The sequence below is a fragment of the Haemaphysalis longicornis genome, unplaced genomic scaffold (assembly GCF_048455015.1).
Source record: "Haemaphysalis longicornis isolate Haplotype H1 unplaced genomic scaffold, Haemaphysalis longicornis Haplotype H1 scaffold_153, whole genome shotgun sequence".
NCBI lineage: Eukaryota > Metazoa > Arthropoda > Arachnida > Ixodida > Ixodidae > Haemaphysalis > Haemaphysalis longicornis.
The window spans coordinates 356,679-380,168 of NW_027526260.1; the positions used below are offsets into that span (position 1 = coordinate 356,679).

Below are 23,490 nucleotides of genomic sequence, written 5' to 3' on the forward strand. Positions count from 1 at the left end.
GAAGCCGCAGGATTTCTTTCTACGTGAGCATTGAAGGACATAATACCACGCATTTGTACAAGCTTGAAATTAATTACTTGCATTTTCCGTCGTTGCTTTGCATTGTACTAGTAGTAGTCATCGTCATATGCATCGATACCGTCGTGTTCCTTATGCCAAGCATTAAATGCGCGGTAGCGCCGACGACAGCGCTGGAGTTTGTTTTTTTGCTAAAGCCACTGCGCGTTTCGGGAAGCGTATTTCGAAACGCTTCGCTGCAGAGAGCCCCACGTGACATGTTTGTCTGCGTGATGCAAAACGCTAATTATACGTGGTCATTGTCTCCGCCCCAAACCTAAGACGACCTAAAACATACCAACTCACTATTATTAACAAAAAGAAGGCGTAGTTTTCAGTTACAAAAATTAAGCAATGAAAAAAAAAAGACTAAGAGAGAAACCTGCTGGGGCTCGAACCCAAGCCATTAGCGCTGGCACTCAGTACTCTAAATCGAGGCCACAGAGCCCGATCGGTGGGCCTGTTTTAGCTGGCGCTCAAAAGAACAGAGAGCGCAGTGACATCACACATGTCACGTGGGTGCTCTGTGCAGCGAAGCGTTTGGAAAGATGCTGCCGGGAACGCTCGGCAGTCGCCGCGAGGCACGCGCTCACGAGCGCTCCGCATTTTCTCGGTATTTTTTCCTGCAACGGCGAACCTACAGCTTCTACAACAGCGATGCTGTTAGAAATAACATGTACAATGCGTCGCTTATTAAACGGATACGGAAATTCATTAAAGTAACCAAAGCTTCAGTGTCCGCCGATGACTTCCTGAGCCAAGCTTTCAGAGTGCATAGGGGATGTTAAATCGGCCGCCGTAGCCAGCGTAATGTATGTTTTTTCCGCTTTTCCGCTCGACTTCGCAACGCGACACACGTTCGCCGGTGTCGCCACAGACCGGTATCCGCAACAGAGGCCGGAGGCAAATCGCTCGCTCGATTTCCGAGTATAGAACCCGGAAAGCAGTGCGCACGCGCCTTCACCGGGAGCGCAAATCGTTGAAGCATTCAGGAAGGAAAGTAAAAAAATAAAGAAAGCCGCGTCTTCATTGGACGTATAGTGTCGAAACGTGCGCTGTTCGCCGCGTCCTCGGCGTAGTCGACGGTGTATTGACAGCTTCAGACGCGGAGTGGAGAGGGCGTACGGGTAGCGTACAACTCCCTTGCCCCACGTTGGGCGCCAGGTTGCATCCTAGCGCGGCTTGTTTTAGTCAGCCTCTACCTCGCTCGGATGAAACGGCAGCGCGGGAGGAAGCGCATGTGGTTCGGCGCGCAGTGTTTTACAGGGGTTGCCGCCTTTCATCACTGTCCGTTAAAACATCTGCGACGAGACGAAAACAGCTGTGGTTGGACTGGATGTATTACGTACGTGTCTATATTCTGGTGTACAGTGGCTGTGAAGGACGAGTTCTGCTATCAGTGATTGCTGGGAAGGGAAAGAAAGGCAACAGAACTGCCGAGCGTGTACTGTGAAGTCGGACTAACTCGGCTTTGCCTTGTTTGGAGTCGACGTAGATTTTGCCCCTTCGTACCATTTCGATTGTTGCGGCTTTGCCCTGCTCAAAGTCGACGTTGATTTCGTCCCTTCGTACCACCTCTGTTGTGTACTACCAGGCGGCAACCGACTGAGTCTAGTTCTATTCACTCCTTCGGTATTTCGCCTACACTTGTTTTTTTGTGGGTGTTAAACCACCTGCCCCTTGAAAAAACGAGTTGTCGCTACTCGTGGTGGTGCAAACTGCTCGAACTATCTTGTCATTAATAATCTGACCCTATAGACTACTATCAACAACGATGGGAGGACCGGTGATTTAATCAGGCAGTAGGGCTCCAAAAATCTGGTGTCACCATTCCGGACTTCAAAATGCGACTTGTGCGGCATTCGAAGAGCGAGCATCACGCGTAGTCTTCGCGCGCGTGTGTAGTCGTGAACGAGTGGATTGTACAAGCCATGCGATGCGGGAAACTATGCCTGACTTCGGAAGGAGCAACGAGGCGTTCACGGTGGATGTGGAGACGCCCGCACAAAACGGTAAGGTATATTTTACTAAGTTAGCGAGTAATATCTCTCTACCGTCTTGAGGAACACCTGTTGCAAATAATGAGAACGCAAGCGGGGGGGTCCCAGCGCCTTTTTCTTTCTTTTTCCTTTTTCTTCACCTCGTTACTGCTCGGTGGCCAAAGGGGAAGAGAATTCGGAAACATGTCTGGGAGTTTCGACTTCCGCAACTCCTTTCTGCTGTCTCCATTGATCCATTGATTGTAAGAGGGCGCACGGAAGCAAGTTTTTGGACTTTCAAAACCCCCTTCTGCCGACTGCACTGTTTTTGCTACACTTATCACACCAGATTTCCGGATAGACGATGCAACAAGGATCAAACAGAGTGCGCGCACGCGCGTACACACACAAACACACGCACAAGCACACGCGCACGCATCTACGCACGCGCGCGTGCGCACCACACCGACAACATGCGTCAGGCTAGGCAAGACCTAGAATTTGCCGCAACTTTGGACACACTTCGGTGCTGTTACATGCGTTATCTTTGATTCGCATTCGGACGACGTCAGTGGCGTGCAGCCGCAGAGCAGGGAGGATAAGCTAAGACGGCCAGAGTTGACCGGCTAAAACGCACCAATGAACCCCCGCAGTGTAAACAAATGTCACTGACCAATGATCATGGCGGCGGCAGGGAACAATACGAGAAAAGTGTGCCGATACTCAGTACCCTTATCTAGTGACACTATAGCCGAGCGCAAGCGACAAGCCGACCGAGAGTTGTGGATGGATGGCAAAACGTTTATTGAGCTTAAAGGGAAGGGGTATAAGGGCGGGCTTAGCCTCCTAAGTCCAGGAGGCCTCTTGTCCGGGCTGCCTCGGACAGAGAGGACGAAAAATATTTCATACGCTCGTTCGTCACCATTTGTAGTGGTTTACAACGGCGTTGCTGGACATCCACTTTCGCAGGGCGGGACGGCGACCAATTTTTTTGCACACAGAGATCGTTTTTGCCCACGGAGACGAAACCGTTGGGGGTAGCGATGTACAGGTTTTGCTGTACACGCAGGAGAGTTGAAACTGGGGCTCGTTGTTGCACAACTCCCGAGTGACAACAACATAGTAAGGTTGACGTCTGGGCTAGTGGGTTCAACATGTTAAATTTACAGCGTAATAAAGACACTCCCAAGGACAAGTAAGGGACATACGCAGCGCTGACTTCCAACTGATGCTTTATTGACACGGAAAACATTTATACATGCAAGATATAGTGACACTACAGCATAAAAGCAGATAAACAAGATATTAAATGCACTACACTTTATCTGCCCGCCGTTGCCGTCCAGTGCCACCTCGTCCTTCGTGTAAGTAAGCCATTTCCTTTGGAGTTAGTGAGATTGAAGGAACACTTTTGCAGTAGTCCCCCAACCGCACAATCTCTTCTGCTTCGATTATCTCCCTTGTGGTCTGATTGCCACTTCTGCTCAACACCGTACACTCTTCAAACTTAGGTGCGCACTTGTGATTCCGACAATGCGCTGCCAAGTGCCCTGTCAGCCCCCCTTTCACGTTGCATTCGTGTTCCCGCAAGCGGTCATTTAGGCATCGTCCTCTCTGGCCAACGGAACACTTTCCACATGAAAGAGGAATGCGGCACCCGATACCTTGAACACACTTCACATAACGATTCTGGTGCTTAGTCTGACGTCCTCGAGGTTGCTTGGTGGCTCCACTGCTTACTCGGCACAGGCATAACAATTTATGTGGCGCGGAAAGTGCCACGCGAACGTCTGCCCGCTTCCCTGTTCATTTTAGGCCATGGGAAACCCCGTGAATGTAAGCCACCACTGTCGTTTTTTCTTCTTTGTTTGTCGGCTGCTTATCTTGCGCAGGGTCATGTGGAAGTCGTTTCGATTTTGCCCTCTTATGAATGCCCTCGGACACAGAAACTAATAAATGTTCAGGATACCGAGATGCTGCCAGCCGTACTACCTGATCGTGAACAACGTGATGACAAGACTTTGGAGGGCATTGGTTAGGCACAGATTCACAATTTCCCTCTTCACAAGCTCCGAGTGAGCCAAGTGATACGGCAGAATGACTTGTTAGCCCGCGGCTCATAATTCCAGCAGACATGGTCGTTCCTCAAATGCAACCTCAAGTACAACGTCAGCGTCAGAGGAGCAAGGCACTCATCAAACACAGTCAGCAGAAAATGCAACTCACCCAAACTTCTTTCCTTCTCGAGGACCACCGAGAAGTTGTCTACATATCGGGAAATTCTAACAACAGCGGCCACATTTTATGAAAACATATCGCGATTGCACCTGGCTAACAAAATGTCACTCAGTATTGGTGTGTCGCATGATCCGATACAAACACCCTGCTTTTGCAGGTACACATCGCCGTTCCAAGTGGCATACGTTGACGTGAGGTACATGTGCAAAAACTCGAGAAAACCAGTAACGATCCCATTTTATTATGAAATGCAGCGGTGCCAAAACTGTCAATGCGTTCCTCTACTGCGGGCATTAACTTTTCGTGTGGCAGAGAGTAAAATGAATCCTTTATATTTACCGAGAACATGCTGAACGCATTGTGGGGGTGGGCCGTTAATAATTCCATAACCTCATTCAAGTTCTTGACCAGAAACGGGTCATCAATGGTAAGAATTTTGAGCTTCTGCTGAATGAACAGTCCCATTGACTTTTGCCACGTACCTCTCTCTGATATAACTCGTAACGGGCAATCAACCTTGTGTGTCTTCCCGGGAAAAAACATCTCTAAGCTTGACTTCTTGGTATTCTTAACTCGTATGCCAGGACCTTTCAGGTCTAGTCTGTCGCAAAGATTCTTCGCTTTCGTCTTCAATGTTGACAAACGCACCTCATTGCACTCTTTGAAGTGTGACAAGATTGCCTCAGATCCCTTGCGTAGCAAGGTTCCTTTCGGCAGAACAAGGAATACCCCTTCTTTATCAGCAGGAATCAATGAGAGTTCACTGGTTCCAAGGAACGTCGACACACCTTTCAATGGTAACCCGGAACTAGCAGGCTTGGACCGTCTTATAACGTCCACCCCCTCAGACACACACCTCTCGGTCTCACCTGCGGGTGCAAGTCGGGACACCTGCCTCAAAAGGGCCAAAATTTGCGGCGCCGTCGGCTTTGGTGGAACGGCAAACTTCAGTCCCAGGGACAAGACCCTCCGCACGTGCTCCGGAACATTCACGTTCCGAAGCGTGTGGCAACCAGACCAGCAGAAGTGGTAATCGGACCACAAGGCAGATAATCGAACCAGAAGAGATTGTCGGTTTGGGGATGACTGCATCAGTGTTCCTTCAATCTCACTAACTGCAAAGGAAATGGCTCACTTAGACGAAGCACGTGTTGGCACTGGACGGGAATGGCGGGCAGATAAAGTGTAGTGCATTTAATATCTTGCTTTTCTGCTTTTATGCTGAAGTGTCACTGTATTTTGCATGTATAAATGTTTGCCGTGTCAATAAAGTGTCCGTTGGAAGTCAACGCTGCGCATGTCCTTTACTTGTCCTTGTTTGTGTCTTTGTTGCGCTGTAAATTTAACATGACAACAACAGTGTGTCGCATGGTACAGAGCGAGATGGAACAAACATCATGCACAAGTGGTGTTTTTCCCCGTCTCTGTCCCGTGTGACGCGCTGCTGTTTTCATTTAAAACAAGGAAGCAATGAAGGTTGCTTTTTCGTTCCTGCCTGGTGATAAATAACCCACGTGTCAGTCAACCCCGACAATCCCGCAGAGTGCGTGATAAAGCTGAATGCCTTCGCGAGGAAGAACTTGAGGGCGTGCTCATGGGCGGATAAGGAATCGGAACGCGACATTTTCATGACCAAACAGCCCCTCCGTTACGTTGTCCATCGTCGGTGGGTAAAATTGGACAATGCCTAAGAAAAGGAACCTCCGCATGAAGATAAACTTGTTAGTAATGGGAAGACGGACCAGAGCCAAGCTCTCCTGGAGGACTCTGGTTGAGCTCTCCAAGCTCAACCAGAGTCCTCCACTACGGCGCGCCTCATCGCCTGCGTTGCGTCGGCGCGTTAAACCCCACAATCAAATAAAAATCGAATCTCTTAGGCGTCTGCACTCCATATTGATAACACGCCATCACCGCATGTTCTTACGGGTGATTTCAATGCACATCACCCGGTTTGGGGCAGCAGAAAAACAACACCTCGGGGGAACCGCCTTCTAAACATCGCTAGTGATGCCGGATTACACATCCTAAACACGGGCACCGCCACATTCCGTGGAAAAACATCAAGTGCTTTATATGTGACAATGCTTTCTGACTCCCTGGTGACATCCGCGTCGTGGTTTGCTGACGTGGAAAGCTTCGGAAGTGACCGTCTTCCAACTTACACAGTAATCAAAAGAATTGGCGGTGGTTCGGAAAAACTCACAGCGTGCAGCACGAATTGGAAGAAGTTTAGAGGTATCCTGGAGGATGGCAGTGCGACTTTTATTACACATGAAAAGTTTGGTGACGCTATCTCTAACGCGAGGGCTGCGTCCGAGAGACGTTTTTTGCTTCCCAAAGAAGTATCAGCAATAGACTGAGTACGAGCGCCTTCACGCCCTCCGCAGGAGAGTACAGCGGCGAGCACGCAAGACGTCGTCTCCGGACGACATTCGAGCTGCTAGACGTGCGCAGAAACATGTCCAAAAGCACATCCGCAAGCTCGCTAAACTGCGCTGAAGCCAGTTCTGCTCTCGGCTAGATCTACGAAAGCCACTAACACGTATATGGCAAATGTTTCGCACTTTAGGAACCGCGTCAAGCCCACTTCACCCGTTCTCGACGGCTGCTCTTCAGAAGGGCGTTAGTGAAGTGAGTGTTGCAAAAGAATTTTGCATGAAGATCACCACTCCGCCCTGCAACGTTGTGATCTCGGAGGTGATCGTGTTTTGTCACTCCACCACAAATGCGACGCTGATGGACGAACCTTTCACCATTGAAGAGCTCACCAGGGAGTTGAATAATCTCAATTTGCCTTCTTCGCCTGGTGCTGATGGCACCACGTATTTGGCTCTACGCCACTTGTGCCCAAAATCTCTTCATCAGCTCCTCTCCGTGTACAACGAATCGTGGCAGAGAAGGCGCCTTGAGGCCAGCTGGAAAGTCGCCCGGATCGTTGTGGTCCTTAAACCAGGCAAGCCGGCAACCGGTATAGATTCATACCAGCCAATTGCACTTTTAAGTTGTATTGGCAAGGTGATGGAGAAGATGGTGTTAGAATGGCTTGCTTGGGACCTTGAAAATCGAGGTGTTTATCCATCGCAAATGTCTGGATTCAAGAGAGGACGAAGCAGCGCGGATAACATACTTTCCCTGGCGGTGGATATCTCGCGACAAAAAGCAGCTGGAAATATCACCATAGCTGTCTTTTTGGATGTCAAGGCAGCGTTTGACAGCGTGGCACACGAAGCTATCCGAAGAGAGATGACGTTCGTAGGGCTGCGAGGACGTATGTTCCAGTAGTTCTGCGATTACCTACAACATCGGTACGTCTATATGGTCACCAGTGATGGCGCAACGACCAAGCATCCTGTCACACATGGAGTTCCTCAAGGCGGCGTCTTGAGTCCGACTCTTTTCAGCATATGCCTTATACACCTGCCAACGGTCCTTCCCCAAGGCATCAATATTTCGCTGTACGCAGATGACATCTGCATCTGGACCTCAGGCAAAAACCGCCGAAACATTCGTGTCGTACTTCAGAGAGTGATCCTGGCAATGCGAAAGTACCTGAGATGCTGCGGGTTGATCTTTTCCCCTCAGAAGTGTGCAGCGATTGCGTTCACTCGGCGTGACGTTTCACGATATACGCTCAGTGTAGAAGGTACGCAGATACCCTATGTCAAATGCCAAAAATGTCTCGGTGTCGTCTTTGACCGCTGAATGTCTTGGACTCCCCATATTCGGCAGTTGAAAGAAAGGCTTTTGTCTTTTGTGCGCATTTTGCGCATGCTGAGTGGACAATCTTGGAGATGCTCCGTGTCCTCTCTTCTTGGACTCTCTGCAGGCCCTGGATCAACTGTCTTCTACAAATTTGAAGGTCATAGATTCAGTGCTGGCGAGAGCTCTACGCGTGTGCCTGGGTCTTCCCAAATGCACGTCTACAATTGGAACACTGCGGGAAGCTCGGTGCCTCTCTGCGTCAGTGCTTCAACATCAAGAGTGCCTTCGAACGTCTCTACGCCACGTCACTCGGTGCCATGCGCATCATCTGGCAGCCATCACTGCATCGCATGTAAAAGACTTGCTTCCAGCAAATTTCCAGCGACCTGTGAAGCCAGCATTGCCACTGTGGATACTTGCACCATAGAATATAATAACGACAATTCCCGGAATAAGCAAAAAGTCGTCCATGCCCGCACCTGCACTGAAGTTTTTCACACTTGAGTATTTATGTACCGCGTACGCAAGCCACACCCATGTTTATGCGGATGGCTCAGTGACCGAAGAATCATCTTCCATTGGCGTGTGGATTCCGTCGGTCCATTGCACAATCAGGAAAAAACTGCGCCATAAAACATCATCCACCGCTACTGAGCTAGCGGCTGTAAGGGCTGCCCTTCATTTCATTGGTGCACATCAAGCTCGACGATGCGTGATCTTCTTAGACTCACGGGGTGCTTTGCAAGCTCTAAGAAGGCTATCCAACCACTGCAGTCAGCTTGTGTGTGAAATCAGTGAAATCCACACAGCGGTAGTGCGCGCGGGTCATCACATCGTGCTTCAATGACTGCCTGGTCATTGGGGAATAGAAGGAAATATAATATCTGATGCAGCCGCCAGCGCTGGCCGCTCTCTGCGTAACACGACACAGCTTCCTTTCTCTCGAGAGGATGGTCGTGCCCTTATCTATCGAACTGGTTGGAGAGAGCAAATGTTGAAGTGGCAGAACCCTCGCAGCGGATATCCACCTCTACATGGAATTGACCCTTTCTGTAAATTCCGTGTTCCACCCGACCTAAGCAAAGCGTCTGAAGGTGTACTGCATCGTTTGCGTCTCAACGTGGCTTGCACCCGAAGCTTCAAGTTCAAAATAGGGTGCGATGATTCACCACTGTGCTCCACGTGCGCTGTGCGCGAGACTACCGAGCACTTGTGTATATGCCCGCGATTTTCCGCTGCGCGAGTTACAGCGGCGAGCTGCCTGTCTCGTGTGCCTGAAGCAAGCCTTCAGTTGTGTCACTTTCTTGGACCCTGGGACAACAACAATGACTCATGTTTAGGGACAAAAATTCTTCTGCGTTTTTTGCGAGGTTCAGGACTAGACAAAACTTTGTAATTCTTCCATTGTGCGCATGGCTACGTCTGTACGCGTTTGCGTCGTCCTGTACGCTTTGACTCCTTTTTCTTGTTTGGCGCTCTGCGCTTCCTGGGCTCCATTCGCTCAATATTTTTTTCTTTTTCTTAACTTTATTTCGAGTTTTTTCCTTGCACTACATTGCGTGCCATTTTTATTTAACTTTTTTTCTCTCTATTGCTGCTTTCCCGATCTCTCACATTCACTTCATTGCATTGTAATCATCCCCATCTGTCGTAGCAAGCACTGCCGCTAGCAGAGCTGACCTCTCCAGCCCACATTAAAGAGTTCTCTCTCTCTCTTAACTCAGATTTGTTAGCTTTGCCCTATAGTTCGCATTGCGTCACTAAAAACCAACCACCATGATCATAGACTCGCTTCTGAACGTGCTTACCCCCGTAAGTTACCCCCCCAAAACAAGGAATCATTCCCACTCGTGACATGTATTCTTCCTTAGTGACACTTTTTACATGCGACGCATCTCTTGCTCTCGGGCTTGTCCCTCCTGCGTCGTCGTCGTGGCGTCCGTCCGCATCCCTCCTCCGTTCTTCTCTCCCACAGCTGTGTGCAACACTCTCACTCCGGCTCATTAGGATACCACAGCTGGCGCACTTGTTTGGCGCGCGCTTCGCTGCGTTAACAACTGCTCCGGTGCGCGCAAGTGCGCGCATGCGCGACTCTCCTCCGTTGTCTCCTCTCCTTAAATCGCTGTGAATATAAAGCGGGTGTCGCGCCACGGCGGTTCAGTCAAGCGCTCGCTCTCGCACTGACGTGACCTTGCTTTGACTACTTCGTTGAACCCCCCGATGCGTTGCATCACACCAGGGTTCCCTCGCGGGAAGATGGGCGTAGTTTTTTAAATTCGCCCTCTGATCGGCTATCGCGGGTGCACTTGCGTCGTGAGACCAGTCCTCCTTTTGTGGACGCTGTTCTTTTCCCTACAGCCCCTATTTCCTCTGCACGAGGCATATCACGTGCCCCAGTCTAAATAACTGTATTAAGCATACAATGAAGCTCGAAACAGGGCGAGAAAACGAGTGACACAAATTTGGGAAAGGTGACAAGCTCAGCCCGGTGGCAACGCTTCGACAGCACGGCTTTTCAGACCCTGACGAAAAGAGGTCCTCTTGTCGAAACGTTGGCACGGGGCAGCGGCTGCATCTGTATTGTATACGAAGTTGCGTTTTTTTACATGTATTCCCTTATTCATAGATGCACCGAGTATACTATAGTGGTTCGTATCAGGGCTGATACGACATCAGGTACATTCTATGCTGCTATATTATGCCGTTAGTGGGGCTACCAAACTACGTAAAATATTACTGATCATGATAATACGTAATTACAACGTTGCTACTGGCGCTAAAATTTCGACTTCTAAACCTACATTTCTGGGTCCGCGCTCTACGAGGCACTCTACGACCCTTGCGTCCACCAGCATCTCGTATCCGCGCCAAAACACTCCTGGTGCGCACAATCTAAAATCGCAGCCTTCGAGTTTGCGCTGTTTCCGAAACTAAGTTCCCTCTGTGAGTATTCGTGGCTGCCGAGTAGACATATGTTAATATTAGCTCTGCACTGAAACCATGCCTTGCGTCCTTGGAGTTGGCTTCGCTCTAAGCGCGGCTCCAGCTACCAAAAAACATTTTTGAAATCGTTCATGAGGATTAGTCGGCACGACGATTACCCGTGCGATAAAAGGTACTTACTGTTTGCCAAGATGGACGAGCTAGGGGAGAAGGTACGATATGTGTCAAGAGAACAACGGAAAGGACGAGTAGGTGATAACCACGCTGCCTGACAGTATCCAGAATCGATTCATTGTCCGTGTGCGCAGCCCATTCGAAGTGTGGGTGAACGCCAGGAAACCGCAACGGAGGTATTTCCTGTCGGCGTTTATGATAGTGTCCTGTCTTATGAACCAGAACAGACTGCTGCTGGGAACGACATAGCATGCGCTAAGTGGAGTTGAACGTGTGGAACAGTCTAATCGAACAGACGAAGGTTCGTCGCTCAGCTGTTAACGCCCTTTCGCCTTTGTACCGCCGCGAGGAAGGGAGGAATCCAAGCGTCCGCATGTGTTGTGCGTGGGAAAACACCTACAAAGTATGGATGACCACGTGGTGACTCAGGAGACATCGTTGTGTGATGCAGGTACGAAATACTAGATTATAGTGCACCTCCGACCTTGCGCGGGTAGAGAGCTTCCTGCAATCGAAGAAAAAAGCTGCTGTTGGATAGATTCCATTTAGCTATCGAGCCGATTTCTTCCTGGCACTGATGCATTGAATTAACCTTGCACTCATCTTGCACACATCTTGATGCACTCAACTCATTTTGCGCTGATGCACTGGTCCCTTAAGAACCTCCTCAGGCAAAGCATGCATTCGTCTACCCGAGAAAAGGAACGGCTAAAAACCGTTTAGAAGTCCAAAGCTCGGTTCTGGAGATACAAATAGTGTGGAATAAGTATTAACGGAGCATAATGGCTATCATGTGATATTTTTGGTGAGAGGCTAAAGAAGCCTATCAATGCACGCGAGTTACTTTGTTTTTGAAAGAGAGAGTGGGCTTTAGCTAGAAAAGGGTGACTGCAGAAAAATTCAATCGCAAGATACTTATAGCCGCGATGGTTGTAAGCTACGAGTAGGTATTTGTGTCTTAGCAGCGTAGTTCTGGGTGCCTTAAAACCTAATAGACCGGAACATGTTCCATGTATTGTTACTGTACAGCAGATTCAGGCTTGTGCGGAAAAAAATGTTGGGATCCGAGTGGCTGCTGATTGGCATGGAGCTCAGCATGGTTCCGACGCTGGAGCATTTATTCTTTGGTATAATTAAAAACGATGACTAAAACCTTAACAAAAAGAACACTGAAAGGTACAGCTATACCTTTATACCTCTATACCTATACAGCTATATCCTCCACTCTGCCAAATAATGTCTCTCACAACTGGGGGAAATTTTGTAGATAGTAGAACACCTTTTGTGCATTCGGCGTCTGCCCTTTTATGTGTTTTTCCACAGTTCTACGCAGCTGTGGTAAAACTTCCTTTGCTGCGTCACTGAGGCGTCTTTACCACAGTTCTGCAGAACTGTGGTAAAAAACACAGAAGGCTGTACGGTTAAGGCGCGGAAGCTATTACAAAGCTCCCCTTAGTTGTTTGAGATATTATGTGGAGCAGACCAGAAGTTGCTTAAGGATATATGTTAAGGGAGCATGCTTACAATGTAAAAGAAGCTCGTGAACGGAATGCGCGCGATGGCTTGCTAGCTCTCACTGCTCCACGTGTGGATGCGCGCATTCTTAAAAAAAAGTTGTCCAGAAATGTACCTACCGTGTCACGCGCGATAACATTCAAGCTGACTTGACAAACAGACTGGGCAGCACGCGTATCAGCTCCCCATCTATTGCACGCCAAAAAATGCTGATCTTTTTACGCCAGCATGCCGGTGAAGCCTGACCGGTAAATTGTGTTTACTGGTCGCCGCTCTTGTATATGTTTGTGCGTGTAGTATTTTTCAAAATAAGCTGTTGCTTCAGTTCTCGCACGTGTGTTGGACGCTTTATCTTTTCGGTACAGCAGAGCTGTTTGTTCTTAGGTTGAGAGCTATAGCTGTTTTCTGTATTGGCACTTTTAACTGTTTTAATAGCGCGTAGTATGCATCAACAAATAAAACGTGATCTGGCAAATATGAACCAGAACACACAAATAGTGCGTATTCTTTCCATTTAGGTCAAATTAGCGCGTTGCTAAATACAGTAACAATGTTTGGAAATCGTTCCTTCCGAACATACAAATAGCGCGCCATTATTGGACTTCCAGGAACAGTATTTTCGAATTTTACGTGTTTTGGTTCATATTTTTGTGTTCAGATTTCATTTCTCCATGACTGTACATCTTTTAACTGTGCATAGTGAGATAGGAAGGTTCAGGGTTGCCGAAGGTTCCCGAAGACGGGCTGTTTTCTCTTTCTGAAGCTGTTAATTTATACATAGTGACGAAAAGGGTAGAAAAACGCAGGACAAAGAGAGGAACTGATTGATTGTAGGGTTTAACGCGCCGACGCAACGCAGGCGATGAGGCGCGCCGTAGTGGAGGACTCCGGGTTAATTTTGACCATCTCGGCCTCTTTAACGTGCGCAGAAATCTCGTACACACGGGCGTTTTTGCTTTTCGCCTCTATCAGAAAAGTGGCCGCCGAGGCCGGGAATCGAACCCGCGACCTCGTGCTCAGCAGCGCAACGCCTCAGCCATCGCGGCGAATAAAAGGGAGGAACTACACAGGATGAACGCTGTCCTGTGTAGTTCCTCTCTTTGTCCTGCGCTTTTCTGCGCTTTTCGTCACTATGTCTCCATACCAACTTGCCCATTTGTCGGTGCTCCTGCTAATTTATGTAGTTCAGGGGCTGCGTATATGTCTGCGTGGCGATTGTCATAAATAACGTATATTTGTGTTAATCAAATCGTTTTCCACCTTTTGTGGCACGCAAATATTACTGAGTGAATCGTGTACAATTAACTTATGTCCTATAACCTGAGTCGGTGTATGGGTATGTACGAATTTCATGGGTCCACAGCTGTGCTAAGGGCCCAGATGTTGTGGACACCAATGTTATCTCTGTATAAATGCCTGATATAAAATACAGTTGATTTGAAATAAATTGAAAATAATCTTGAACCGTTCTCGCGCAGGGTCGCATCTAAGAGTTGAGTGGCTATATTGCGAAAGAACTTGATCGCTCGACAACAGTTTCAATGCTTCGACAGGTGCTCAATGATAGCCCAAAGTAGGAGTTTTTCTAAAGAAAAATTTCTACAATTTTGCATTGATGAACAGCTCAGATGACGTTGATGGTTGAAACTCTCGGTTTAAACCATCAGCCCCACCGAAACGCTCCACATGGGCAACAGTAGCTGTGCCCCGTTTCCCAAAAGTTTTTACTATACAACACGAAACCGCAAGTTAAGTTTTCTGGGAAAACTTCAAACACGTCCACGGAAAATATGGCTGGTGCAAAAGCTTACAAGTTCTTGAAACTTACAAGTGGTTCAAAAAACACGCGCAGGCACGCACGCACGCACACGAACACGCGCACGCGCACGTGCACGCTCACGGACAGAGTGTGTTCGGGGTGCGTGTTTAAAGTGCGCACCATAGCAATCACCGATGTGAAAACGCCCCATACACGGGGCGTGTTTGGACGCTCACAAGCAAACTAAATACGAGTTGAGTTATTCTTGCGCACAGTTTACGGCGTTTTTCTTAGTTATATAGACACGTGAAGACGTGAACATCGTCAAGTGTTGGGCTGCATTCGCTGCTCGTCAGCTTGAAGCACCGCTACGCGAATCAGGGGGTCGCCACTCAATGTCCCTGGTCAGTGCAATTGAACAATAAGGTTCTTAATCTGATTTCGCGGAGTGGTGTGATGTATATTTTTTAACACTTCCTGTCAGCATTTGTTCTGTAAATCTAACAGCCACGCTGGACGCAGTATCTTAAAATAAAAATAAAAAAATCGGTGTGGCCCGCAGTTGTCGCTGCAGCAGCCGCCGCAGCAGCCACCGCCTTTCCGCGCGTAATAGTAAGCTTCTCGACAGGCGTCATGTCAGAAGATAATGAACAGTGCGTGAAGTCCCGCGAGAGCATTTTATAGCGCGGACCGTGGAAATATGTGACCGTGGCGGTTTTGCGACATCCTGGAGAATGTGTGAAGACACGATGGGGCGCAATGTCGGGCTGTTTTCTGAGGTATCCACCGCTCTGAACGGTAAGCATTTCAACGAAGGGGCGACGTGTTGCAGCAGGTTATAGAGGCACAAAACCGCAGAAGTGTGCGAAAGTTCTGTAATAAATTCGCCAGTGATTGACTGAAGGATATGAAGCGGTGCTCCTTGCGATGCTATTGCCTGCCCATATATAGCCAAGGAATGACGAAAACTACGGGTAATCGTGGCCCAAACACGCGTACTCAGAGGCATCAAACCCCAAATGAGATGTTTATTCTCCTTAAATTCTTACGAATCTTGAACACTGAAAGGCAGATCACTGCCTCCCTTACAGCTCCGGCGTGTCCACCGGAAGCCAGGGTGGTCGTAGACCGAAAGGCGCTCACGAACGACGCCCTCGGGGAGCCGCAGCCGAAGCCGCAGCCGAAGCTCGCCGAGCGGGTGGCCCAATCATGCCGCAGCTCTCTGGCAGGGGCGCCGTCGTTTCTATTGGGGCTGTTCCCGTGCACAGCCTGGGTCAGGAGCTACAACGTGAAGTCGTACCTGATTCCGGACGTCTTGGCGGGACTCTCAACAGCTGTTCTGCACGTGCCGCAAGGTAAGCGTATCTTTTGCACGCACGAAAGGATATGAAAGGACCTCCGATCAAATCAACACGGAACAGTGGTGGGTACTCTGTTTCCGATGCTACTGCACGCTGTTCAGCGAGGAGTCCAGGGTTCTAACAGCGGAGCTGTTGTACAAGCCGTAATTAGTCCGCCGTTGCTGGAAAAAATACTAAGAAAATGCCGAGCGCTCGCGAGCGCGTGCCCCGCGGCGACCACCGAGCGTCCTCGGCACGCGCAGTGGCTTTAGCAAAAAGAAAAAAAAAACTGGCAGAAATTTTGAGCGAGAAAATGGCCAGCGCTCATGAGCGCATGTCTCAGGGCGACTGGTAGCCACTAGAGAAAGAAAGTGTGCAACATTGGCTTGCAATGATTGCTTCAACTATCATACACAGGGAAATAATAAAAATATCTGAAAAAAGTGCAGCAATAACGTTACTGTTACATTGTCAGCTTGGATGCGACGTTGTAATGGCTTCGGTTTCGGTTTCTGCTCATTAATGTCCACAAAAAAGTAATACAGTAAACATCTCATACATATGGGGGTCCCATAATTAAAAAGCTTCAAAGGGTTCCTAAGGAATGTGTTACTGGTCATCATCATCATCATCATCATCATCATCATCATCATCACCACCGGCCTATGTACGCCCACTGCAGGGCAAAGACATCTCCATTATTCTCCAATTACACCGGTCCTGTGCTAACTGCGACCAATTTATCCCCGCAAACTTCTTGATCTCATCTGCCCATCTAACTTTCTGCCGCCCCCCCCCCCCCCTGCAACGCTTGCATTCTCTAGTTACTGGTGTTACTGGTTACTGGTGTTACTGGTTACTGGTGTTACTGGTAACGTGTTGTAAATCTGGATAAATGTTTGTTTACCGTTATGAGTGAGTACCTTGAGTGGCAATAAATTGTCATTGTCCGAATCCTGCCAAGTTAGTGTATGTGAGGTGACAATATAAAAAGCTACTAACAAAAATGATGCGTGTGCGAGCTGAAAAAATGGTTTAGCCGAAATCCTAGCTTGAGAGAACATTTTAACTGAAGGGCTTGATTCATTGATTGGAGGGTTTAACGCGCCGACAAAGCGCAGACGATGAGGCGCGCCGTAGTGGAGGGCTCTGGATTAATTTTGACCACCCGGGAATCTTTAACGTGTGCCGAAATCTTGAACACGCTGGCTTTTTTGCTTTTGGCCTCCATCAGAAAAGCGGCCGGTGTAGCCAGGATTAGCGGAAAAATGTTCGGACTGTTGTAGATGGGAAGTGCCCATGCATTGGGGGGTTTAAAAGTAATTGCGCGAACAGTTCGGTTTTGTAAATGTGTGATGCATGCCAGAAGAGTAGAATGCGAATTTCTTCACGATGATAAAAAATAATTAAAACTGCTGTGAACAAAACCATGGTACCGGGTTGGGAAGATACATTCCTTTACATGTCGAAACCATTCCTTCGCTAAAGGGTATCTTGCGCGGGTTCAGTTTTAGGTGCGTATCAAAACCTTGTGGTTGATATGGCATGTAACAAAAGCATAAAAAAAGTGGTTGCGATGGCTTGTAACAAAAGCATAAAAATGCAGATGCGCCACTCTAAATAATTCGGCAGCTTTATCAGACGTTGTTTGTCTGTTATGATTACCATACCTTAGATAGAGAGAGGCAACTTTATTACACAACAATGTGAGAGTGGTTCTTTAGTCCAGGAGCCCATGTGCTGTCCAGGCTGCCGTTAGCCCTGGTAACAAGCAGGAGCTGGTCCTCAGGTCGACAGCTGGACAGCAGTATATCCCACTGCTCAAGGGAAGGGGACGGGTTCAGGGGCGGAAGGTCTGATTTTTTTGCGCAGAAGAATAATATGTGTGTCAGAGTTCCTGGTTCCTGGCAGAATTTACACTTATCAGAGTACTGTGTAGAAAAGAGCAAATGCAGAGCTCTAGTGCTCGGCGACTAAATGCAAGGAAAAGTGCTCCGAAAGAGGATTTGGAAATTCAGCTCCAAATGCTCAGTTTGCGCCATTCTTATCTGAATCGATGATGACGTCAACACTGACGTACGCTGATTCGGGCTCTATTAAGTATTTGGGGCCGAGGAGTTGCCAAGTGGCCGATATACGAATACCAGCGGTCTCTGTATATTTCTGGACGAAAAAAGAAGAGTCGTAGATCAACTCATACCCTGTCCCGCGGTTGCTTTCTATCTGGAGATTAAAGACAGAGTTATCAACCTTTTAAATGAAAACCGACGGCTTAAGCCAGAATTCGCCGAACGGCTCAAACGCCTTTTCGAGATAAGTGATGCTGGGAACTCTCGTGAAATTCTGACAAGTATAGGGTGTGAAACGGCAGCGGTATCTCAGGTGGATAAAAGGCTACGAAGTGTCCACTTAGCCGCGACTGAGGCCCACTTAGCTAGACTTCTTATCGTTTACGAAGCGAGCCCCCTTTTACCTGCCTTTGCCTGGGTAGTGCTATGCTGTTATCCGACCGTCGTGGTATTTTAAAACAAAGCTTTCTATGCCTCAGTGACGGTCTCGTTCGTTCGAGTAAAACGTACTGCAAGAAAGCCAACTTCACACTATGGGTTCCACATAAACGACGACGACGACGACGATGATGATGATCATGATAAGCGAAGGCACATCAAACACGCCAAGGAAGAGAAAACGTTTCCCGTGGTAGGAATCTTACGAAGCCAACGGGTAATACGATTGCGCAATTCAGACACGACCGAAGCAGTTTGGATTCTGGACATTGACTGAAGCTACATGGAAGAAAGCTTCACGTTTTAACTATGTTTCGCTTAAGAACGGGGCTTTCACTTTTCGTTGGATTTGTAAATCACAATAGTATTTTGCGTTGTGCTTTAGAATCGCTGAAAACACATGAGCGGGCGAGGGGGATGGAGAGAGACCACTTTACTGCGTCCTCAGCGGTAAGATGCTTTCCAAAAGGACTGGTGATGATAGCCCGCGCAGCGCGCTCCCACGCCTCCAATACGCTCCAGCGAGCTCCGTAGTCGTCCCTTTACCCAGTCGCTCTGAATTTGCAATAATAATCAATTCGTCATGGTTGCTGGTAAAAAATTGAGATAAGAGTGATAGAAAAAGCCTAGAATTAATATGTCGAGGTAATTTCGTTGCAGATCAAGCAGCGGTTCGCATCGTCAGTGCTCGTCCAGTGACGTCATGACGTCATTAAAGGTGCCCTAAATAGGGTGGCGAAGGCAATAGGGGCTGCAGGCGTGTTTTCAAACGCTTCGCTGCACAGAGCACCCACGTGACATGTGTGATGTCACTACGCGCGCTATTCGTTCGAGCACCTGCTAAAAGGAACCCACCGTTCGGGCCTCCGTGTAGAGTACTGAATACTGGCGCTGACGGCTTGTGTTCGAGCCCCGGTAGGTCTGTCCCTTTTTTAAAATTTTTTATTGCTTATTTTTTTCTAAATGTAATTTTTAAATTCAAATATACGTGTTGTATTGGTTAATAATAGTGATTTAGTATGTTTTAGATCACTTTAGGTTCGGGTCGCAGCCAATGACGACGTTTGGTTACTGTTCTGCGTCACGCGAACAGACATGTCACGCGGGTGTTCTGTGCAGCGAAGCGTTTGGAAATACGCGGCCTGGAGCTTTCACCCTTTCCTCGCTCCTCAAAGCGCTGTGGATGCTACGAGCTTATAAGCGGGAGCACGGTGTAAGATATACTATTAGGTGAGGACACGTACAGCTTGCAATACAAACGTATACTAGTCGTTTTAATAAAGTCGCCAAACTGACGCCGCTGAGACCGTTGACTGCAGCGCCCTCCAGCGGCAGAGAAAAGAAGCTTCCGGAGCGCCGGCCATCGGACGGGTTCGGATCTTTTCGGCTTATTGTCGGGCGTTCTCGGCAGCTTCCGTAACCGGTCTTGAAAACGGCCTCTATAAATTGGTGTAGCGGTCTTACAGACTATCTCGGAATGACCTTACTCATCCACGTCCGATGTCAACAGCGAAATTGCCACCGACTTAGTGAACTGTGCCTTCTGTGAATTGGACCTCAAGACTAGAACTGTGTACATTGGGTTAATTGTGACCTTTCCCTTTCTCCTCCCTCTTCCTATTATCACTTCCCTGCAAGGCCTCATGGCCTCTCGTCTTTAATAAAGTGTTTCATTCATTCCCACGTCCGTCCGCCCCATACACTGACCATTAAATCTAGGCCATCTTCAGAAGTCCGGCATGGCCGCCGAAAGTCCACAAGGGGATGAGACTTTGTTTAGACGTCCTGGGTTTGCGAGGATTCATTCGGAGAGCGTGGTATCGTGTGGAGAAGACGTTCCTAGCGAACTGTAGCGAGTCGTGGACAGTCCCAGTGGATATCGGTTGGACATGCACAGCTGGCAGGTAGAATTGCGTGCTCAAGCAGGTCCGCCAGGTCGTATACGCCAGGCCGTATATACTGGTATACGAACCAGCGGTGTCGGGCATCAGGGGTAACCGCTTCATATTTCAGAACACCGCCAGAGGGAAAGGGGTGCTATGTACTCGTGGTTTGATGAGCGTGTTCAGGTGTGAAGTTTTAAAAGAAATGCACTCGAATACTTCAAGACATCATGAACGGTGTTTGTTTATAGTTACCCTGCTGCTATACAATTCCCCTTGTTACTGTTTAAGGCCTGCGCAAGTATGCTGGTTTAAATCTGACCAATTACCAAAAATTGGTGCAGCTTGCACAATTGGTGCAAGGCTGGAGAAACAGCAGAGATGGCGACCCCTCTCTTTTCGTCGGAGACTCGGGTGTTGCACCTCACAGGGATTTCGGAACTTGCCGCCGAAAGTTCTCCTTGTTGGCAGGCCCGGATCGCTTTGTCCGCAGCCTCTGACATCTCTCCCATAGTGGACCGCATTAGTACGCGCTGGAACCCGCTAAAACCGGCTTGGCAAACTCGGCGTCTCTAGCGCGAACTCGGCGTCTGTGGGGAGATCACGCCACCAACACTGGGCAGAGGATGCTCGAAGGTCGAGCTGGCCGACGCCGGGCGCTCCTTATGAGAGAGAGAGAGAGAGAGAGAGAGAGAGAGAGAGAGATAGAGAGAGAGAGAGAGAGAGAGAGAGAGAGAGAGAGAGAGAGAGAGAGAGAGAGAGAGAGAGAGAGAGAGAGAGAGAGAGAGAGAGAGAGAGAAGCACTTTATACAAGATCGACCTCTAGGCGAGCTGAAAAAGTGTGTTGGTGCGGGCTTGTTGGTACATAACTGAATATAGAAAAACAGCGCTAAAACGGGACAAAAGAACGTGACAAGACTGGGCGCTGTGGTGGCCGGGGAGGTGGCCGGGGCGCACGCTCACGTGCGCTCGGACTTTCTTCTTGGTATTTTTTTCTGGTAACGCTCGACGGCGAAACCAAAAGCTCAAACAGCTCTGCTGTTGAAACGGAGTAAGCTGTGAGTGAAGTCATGGGATATCCGTGGCGTGCTTTGCTATTCTACTAGAAGTAAATATTCTCTGCCTTATTGTTCCAACACGACGAAAGAGCCATAGTTGGGATCTCTTTGCTATGCCCGCTGTAGGTTTGGTGTCGGCTATCATCGCCGGCGTGGACCCAGTGTACGGCCTGTACAGTTCCCTCTTTCCAGCGCTGGTCTACGTTGTCATGGGAAGCTCGCCCTATATCTCCATGGGTGCGTATGATTGAATGCACTTATTCTGGATACGTGACCGCTAGTGAGACCACAGGCCATGCGCCACAACACCTGTGTCTGCTGTAGTATAGTTGCAGTTGCGGTACTTTAGGTTTTTGCAATGTAACTCAACAAAAACAACTCTGGTCACGTTCTTAAAGAGCATGTCACAACCTGCCGAGTCGGCGTACGGGAGTATCCCTATGTTATTGGTAGAACCTTGCGGTTGGACAGCATAGGCAAGTGTAAGAACATGCTGTAAGTCTTTTTTACAGTGCCGCATGATTGTAATCGCCGTTTGCGATAGAGCCACGGCTGAAATTTTCCACCGCAAATCATGAGGTCACCATTCTATTACTACGAGCAAATTCTCCTTTACTGGTTCAAGTTAAATAAACGAAACGCTTGTATAGATGCTGTAACAAGCCCATCAGCTGTTTCCAGCTCTTAAAGCTTGAACGTTCTTCGAAATAATTCGAGGCAGATATGGTTGAAAAGGTGCTAAAGTACATTCCGTGCTACTGTTCTCTGTTAAAGGCATGTTTCCGGTCACGGCCCTCATGACGGGCGCGGTGGTGAAGAGGTACAGCGGTAGCGTTGTGGCCGGAAACATGACGGTATCTCAAGATAACCTCGATGACCTGTCTTTGGAAGGATCGGCCACGGGCGTTGCCATTTCGCTGACGCTGTTGACAGGACTTATTCAGGCGAGTATTACTCTTACGTCGTATTAGCGGCAGTATGCGCTGGAGCGTAAATGCCGATTTGAGTGGATTGTACCGCAGCTTACCGGATTGCATTTTACAACAAGATAAAGGAAATCTCTTAAATACGGTTCAAGGGTGCTGTTCCGGATCGACCACCTCGTTGCGGTCTAGCTATATATACCAGGGAACGAAGCCGTGGAACCCCTGATCCAACGTCTCTTTATTGGCGACGACTCAGTTACAATGATAATGATAGTAGTGCACGCTCCGTTCGAACGCACGGTCTCTTCTTCTTCTTCGTCGCCTGCTAGTCTCCAACAGGCGCATCTTAAGAGCTCGTTCATGTGTTTGGCGTCGCTCTTGGAGTGACCGAGCGAATGATCTATTGGCTCAAGGGAGGAGGGAGAATAAATATGATGGTGAAGAGAGCGCAAGGAAGAAAGCAAAGGAGGAGAGTATGGGAGAATAGCGAGGGAATAAAGTGGAGGAGAAGCGTTCAATTGTTGGTACCATCCTTTTTTCTCGTTTTATCCCGAAACCGACCGTGCAACCAAGGTCGTAACTATAGTTACGAGAGAGCGCGCTGCATAAGGAGACTGGGAGTAGGAGAAGGAGGAATAACTTTATTTTGCACTGGTTAGGAAATGGTGTCGTTTGCTTGAGGAGGAAGCCTTTTCCAGGGCCCCTGTAGCTCTGACTGCACTGGTGGCCCGTCGTACCAGCTGTCGCTGATCTTCCGGGTCTGAGCTGAGCAACGCAGCTTTGCCCTACTAAAAAGTTGGGTTGGATATCCGGTGATTTAAAGGGAGGCTTACTCAGTTGTGTAGGAAGGGCATTTGGTTGAAGGGTGAATCGTAGGGTAGATGGGGTGGAGCCCTCCTAGGTGCGGGAACGTGTTCGTTTGTAGTTGACGCCAGAATGTCGCCTCTTCTCTCGTTAAGGATTTGCGAGGAGGAGGGAAGGTTTGTAGGGTGAGTCGCTGGTGCTGGTAGGGGTTTGTCGCTATGGTGACGCGTAGAGGAAAAAAACGGCCTACAGAATGTCGCCTCTTCTCTCGTTAAGGATTTGCGAGGAGGAGGGAAGGTTTGTAGGGTGAGTCGCTGGTGCTGGTAGGGGTTTGTCGTTATGGTGACGCGGAGAGAAAAAAACGGCCTAGAACGTCGTGAAGAAATTGTTGGTGGTACGGTGGCACATGAGCAAGTGGGGGCAGCCATTCTTCTATTTAATAGGGCGTTTCAGCAGTGGCTAGTCCGCAGCCCATTGGACAGCCCATAAAATAAAGGGGCAAATAAAAGTGATCATATCCTGTCGTATTTTAAAGACGATAGCCTTTCTTGGGCTTCTTAAACCCAGAAAGTTTGGTCTGTCTGTCTGTCTGTCTGTCTGTCTGT

General features: G+C 48.6%; 1 protein-coding gene across 1 annotated transcript in view; it reads left to right on the forward strand.

Annotated features, from left to right (window-relative positions):
* Positions 1-1,274: 1,274 nt before the first annotated feature.
* LOC144165992 (solute carrier family 26 member 10-like) overlaps positions 1,275-23,490 on the forward strand; it is a 47,118-nt gene continuing 24,902 nt past the window's right edge. The window contains exons 1-4 of the mRNA XM_077695663.1: positions 1,275-2,069; positions 15,459-15,722; positions 21,282-21,392; positions 21,930-22,099. Of these exons, the coding sequence (XP_077551789.1) occupies positions 1,994-2,069; positions 15,459-15,722; positions 21,282-21,392; positions 21,930-22,099 (621 nt within the window). The 5' untranslated portion in view covers positions 1,275-1,993. The remainder of the gene's footprint in view (positions 2,070-15,458; positions 15,723-21,281; positions 21,393-21,929; positions 22,100-23,490) is intronic.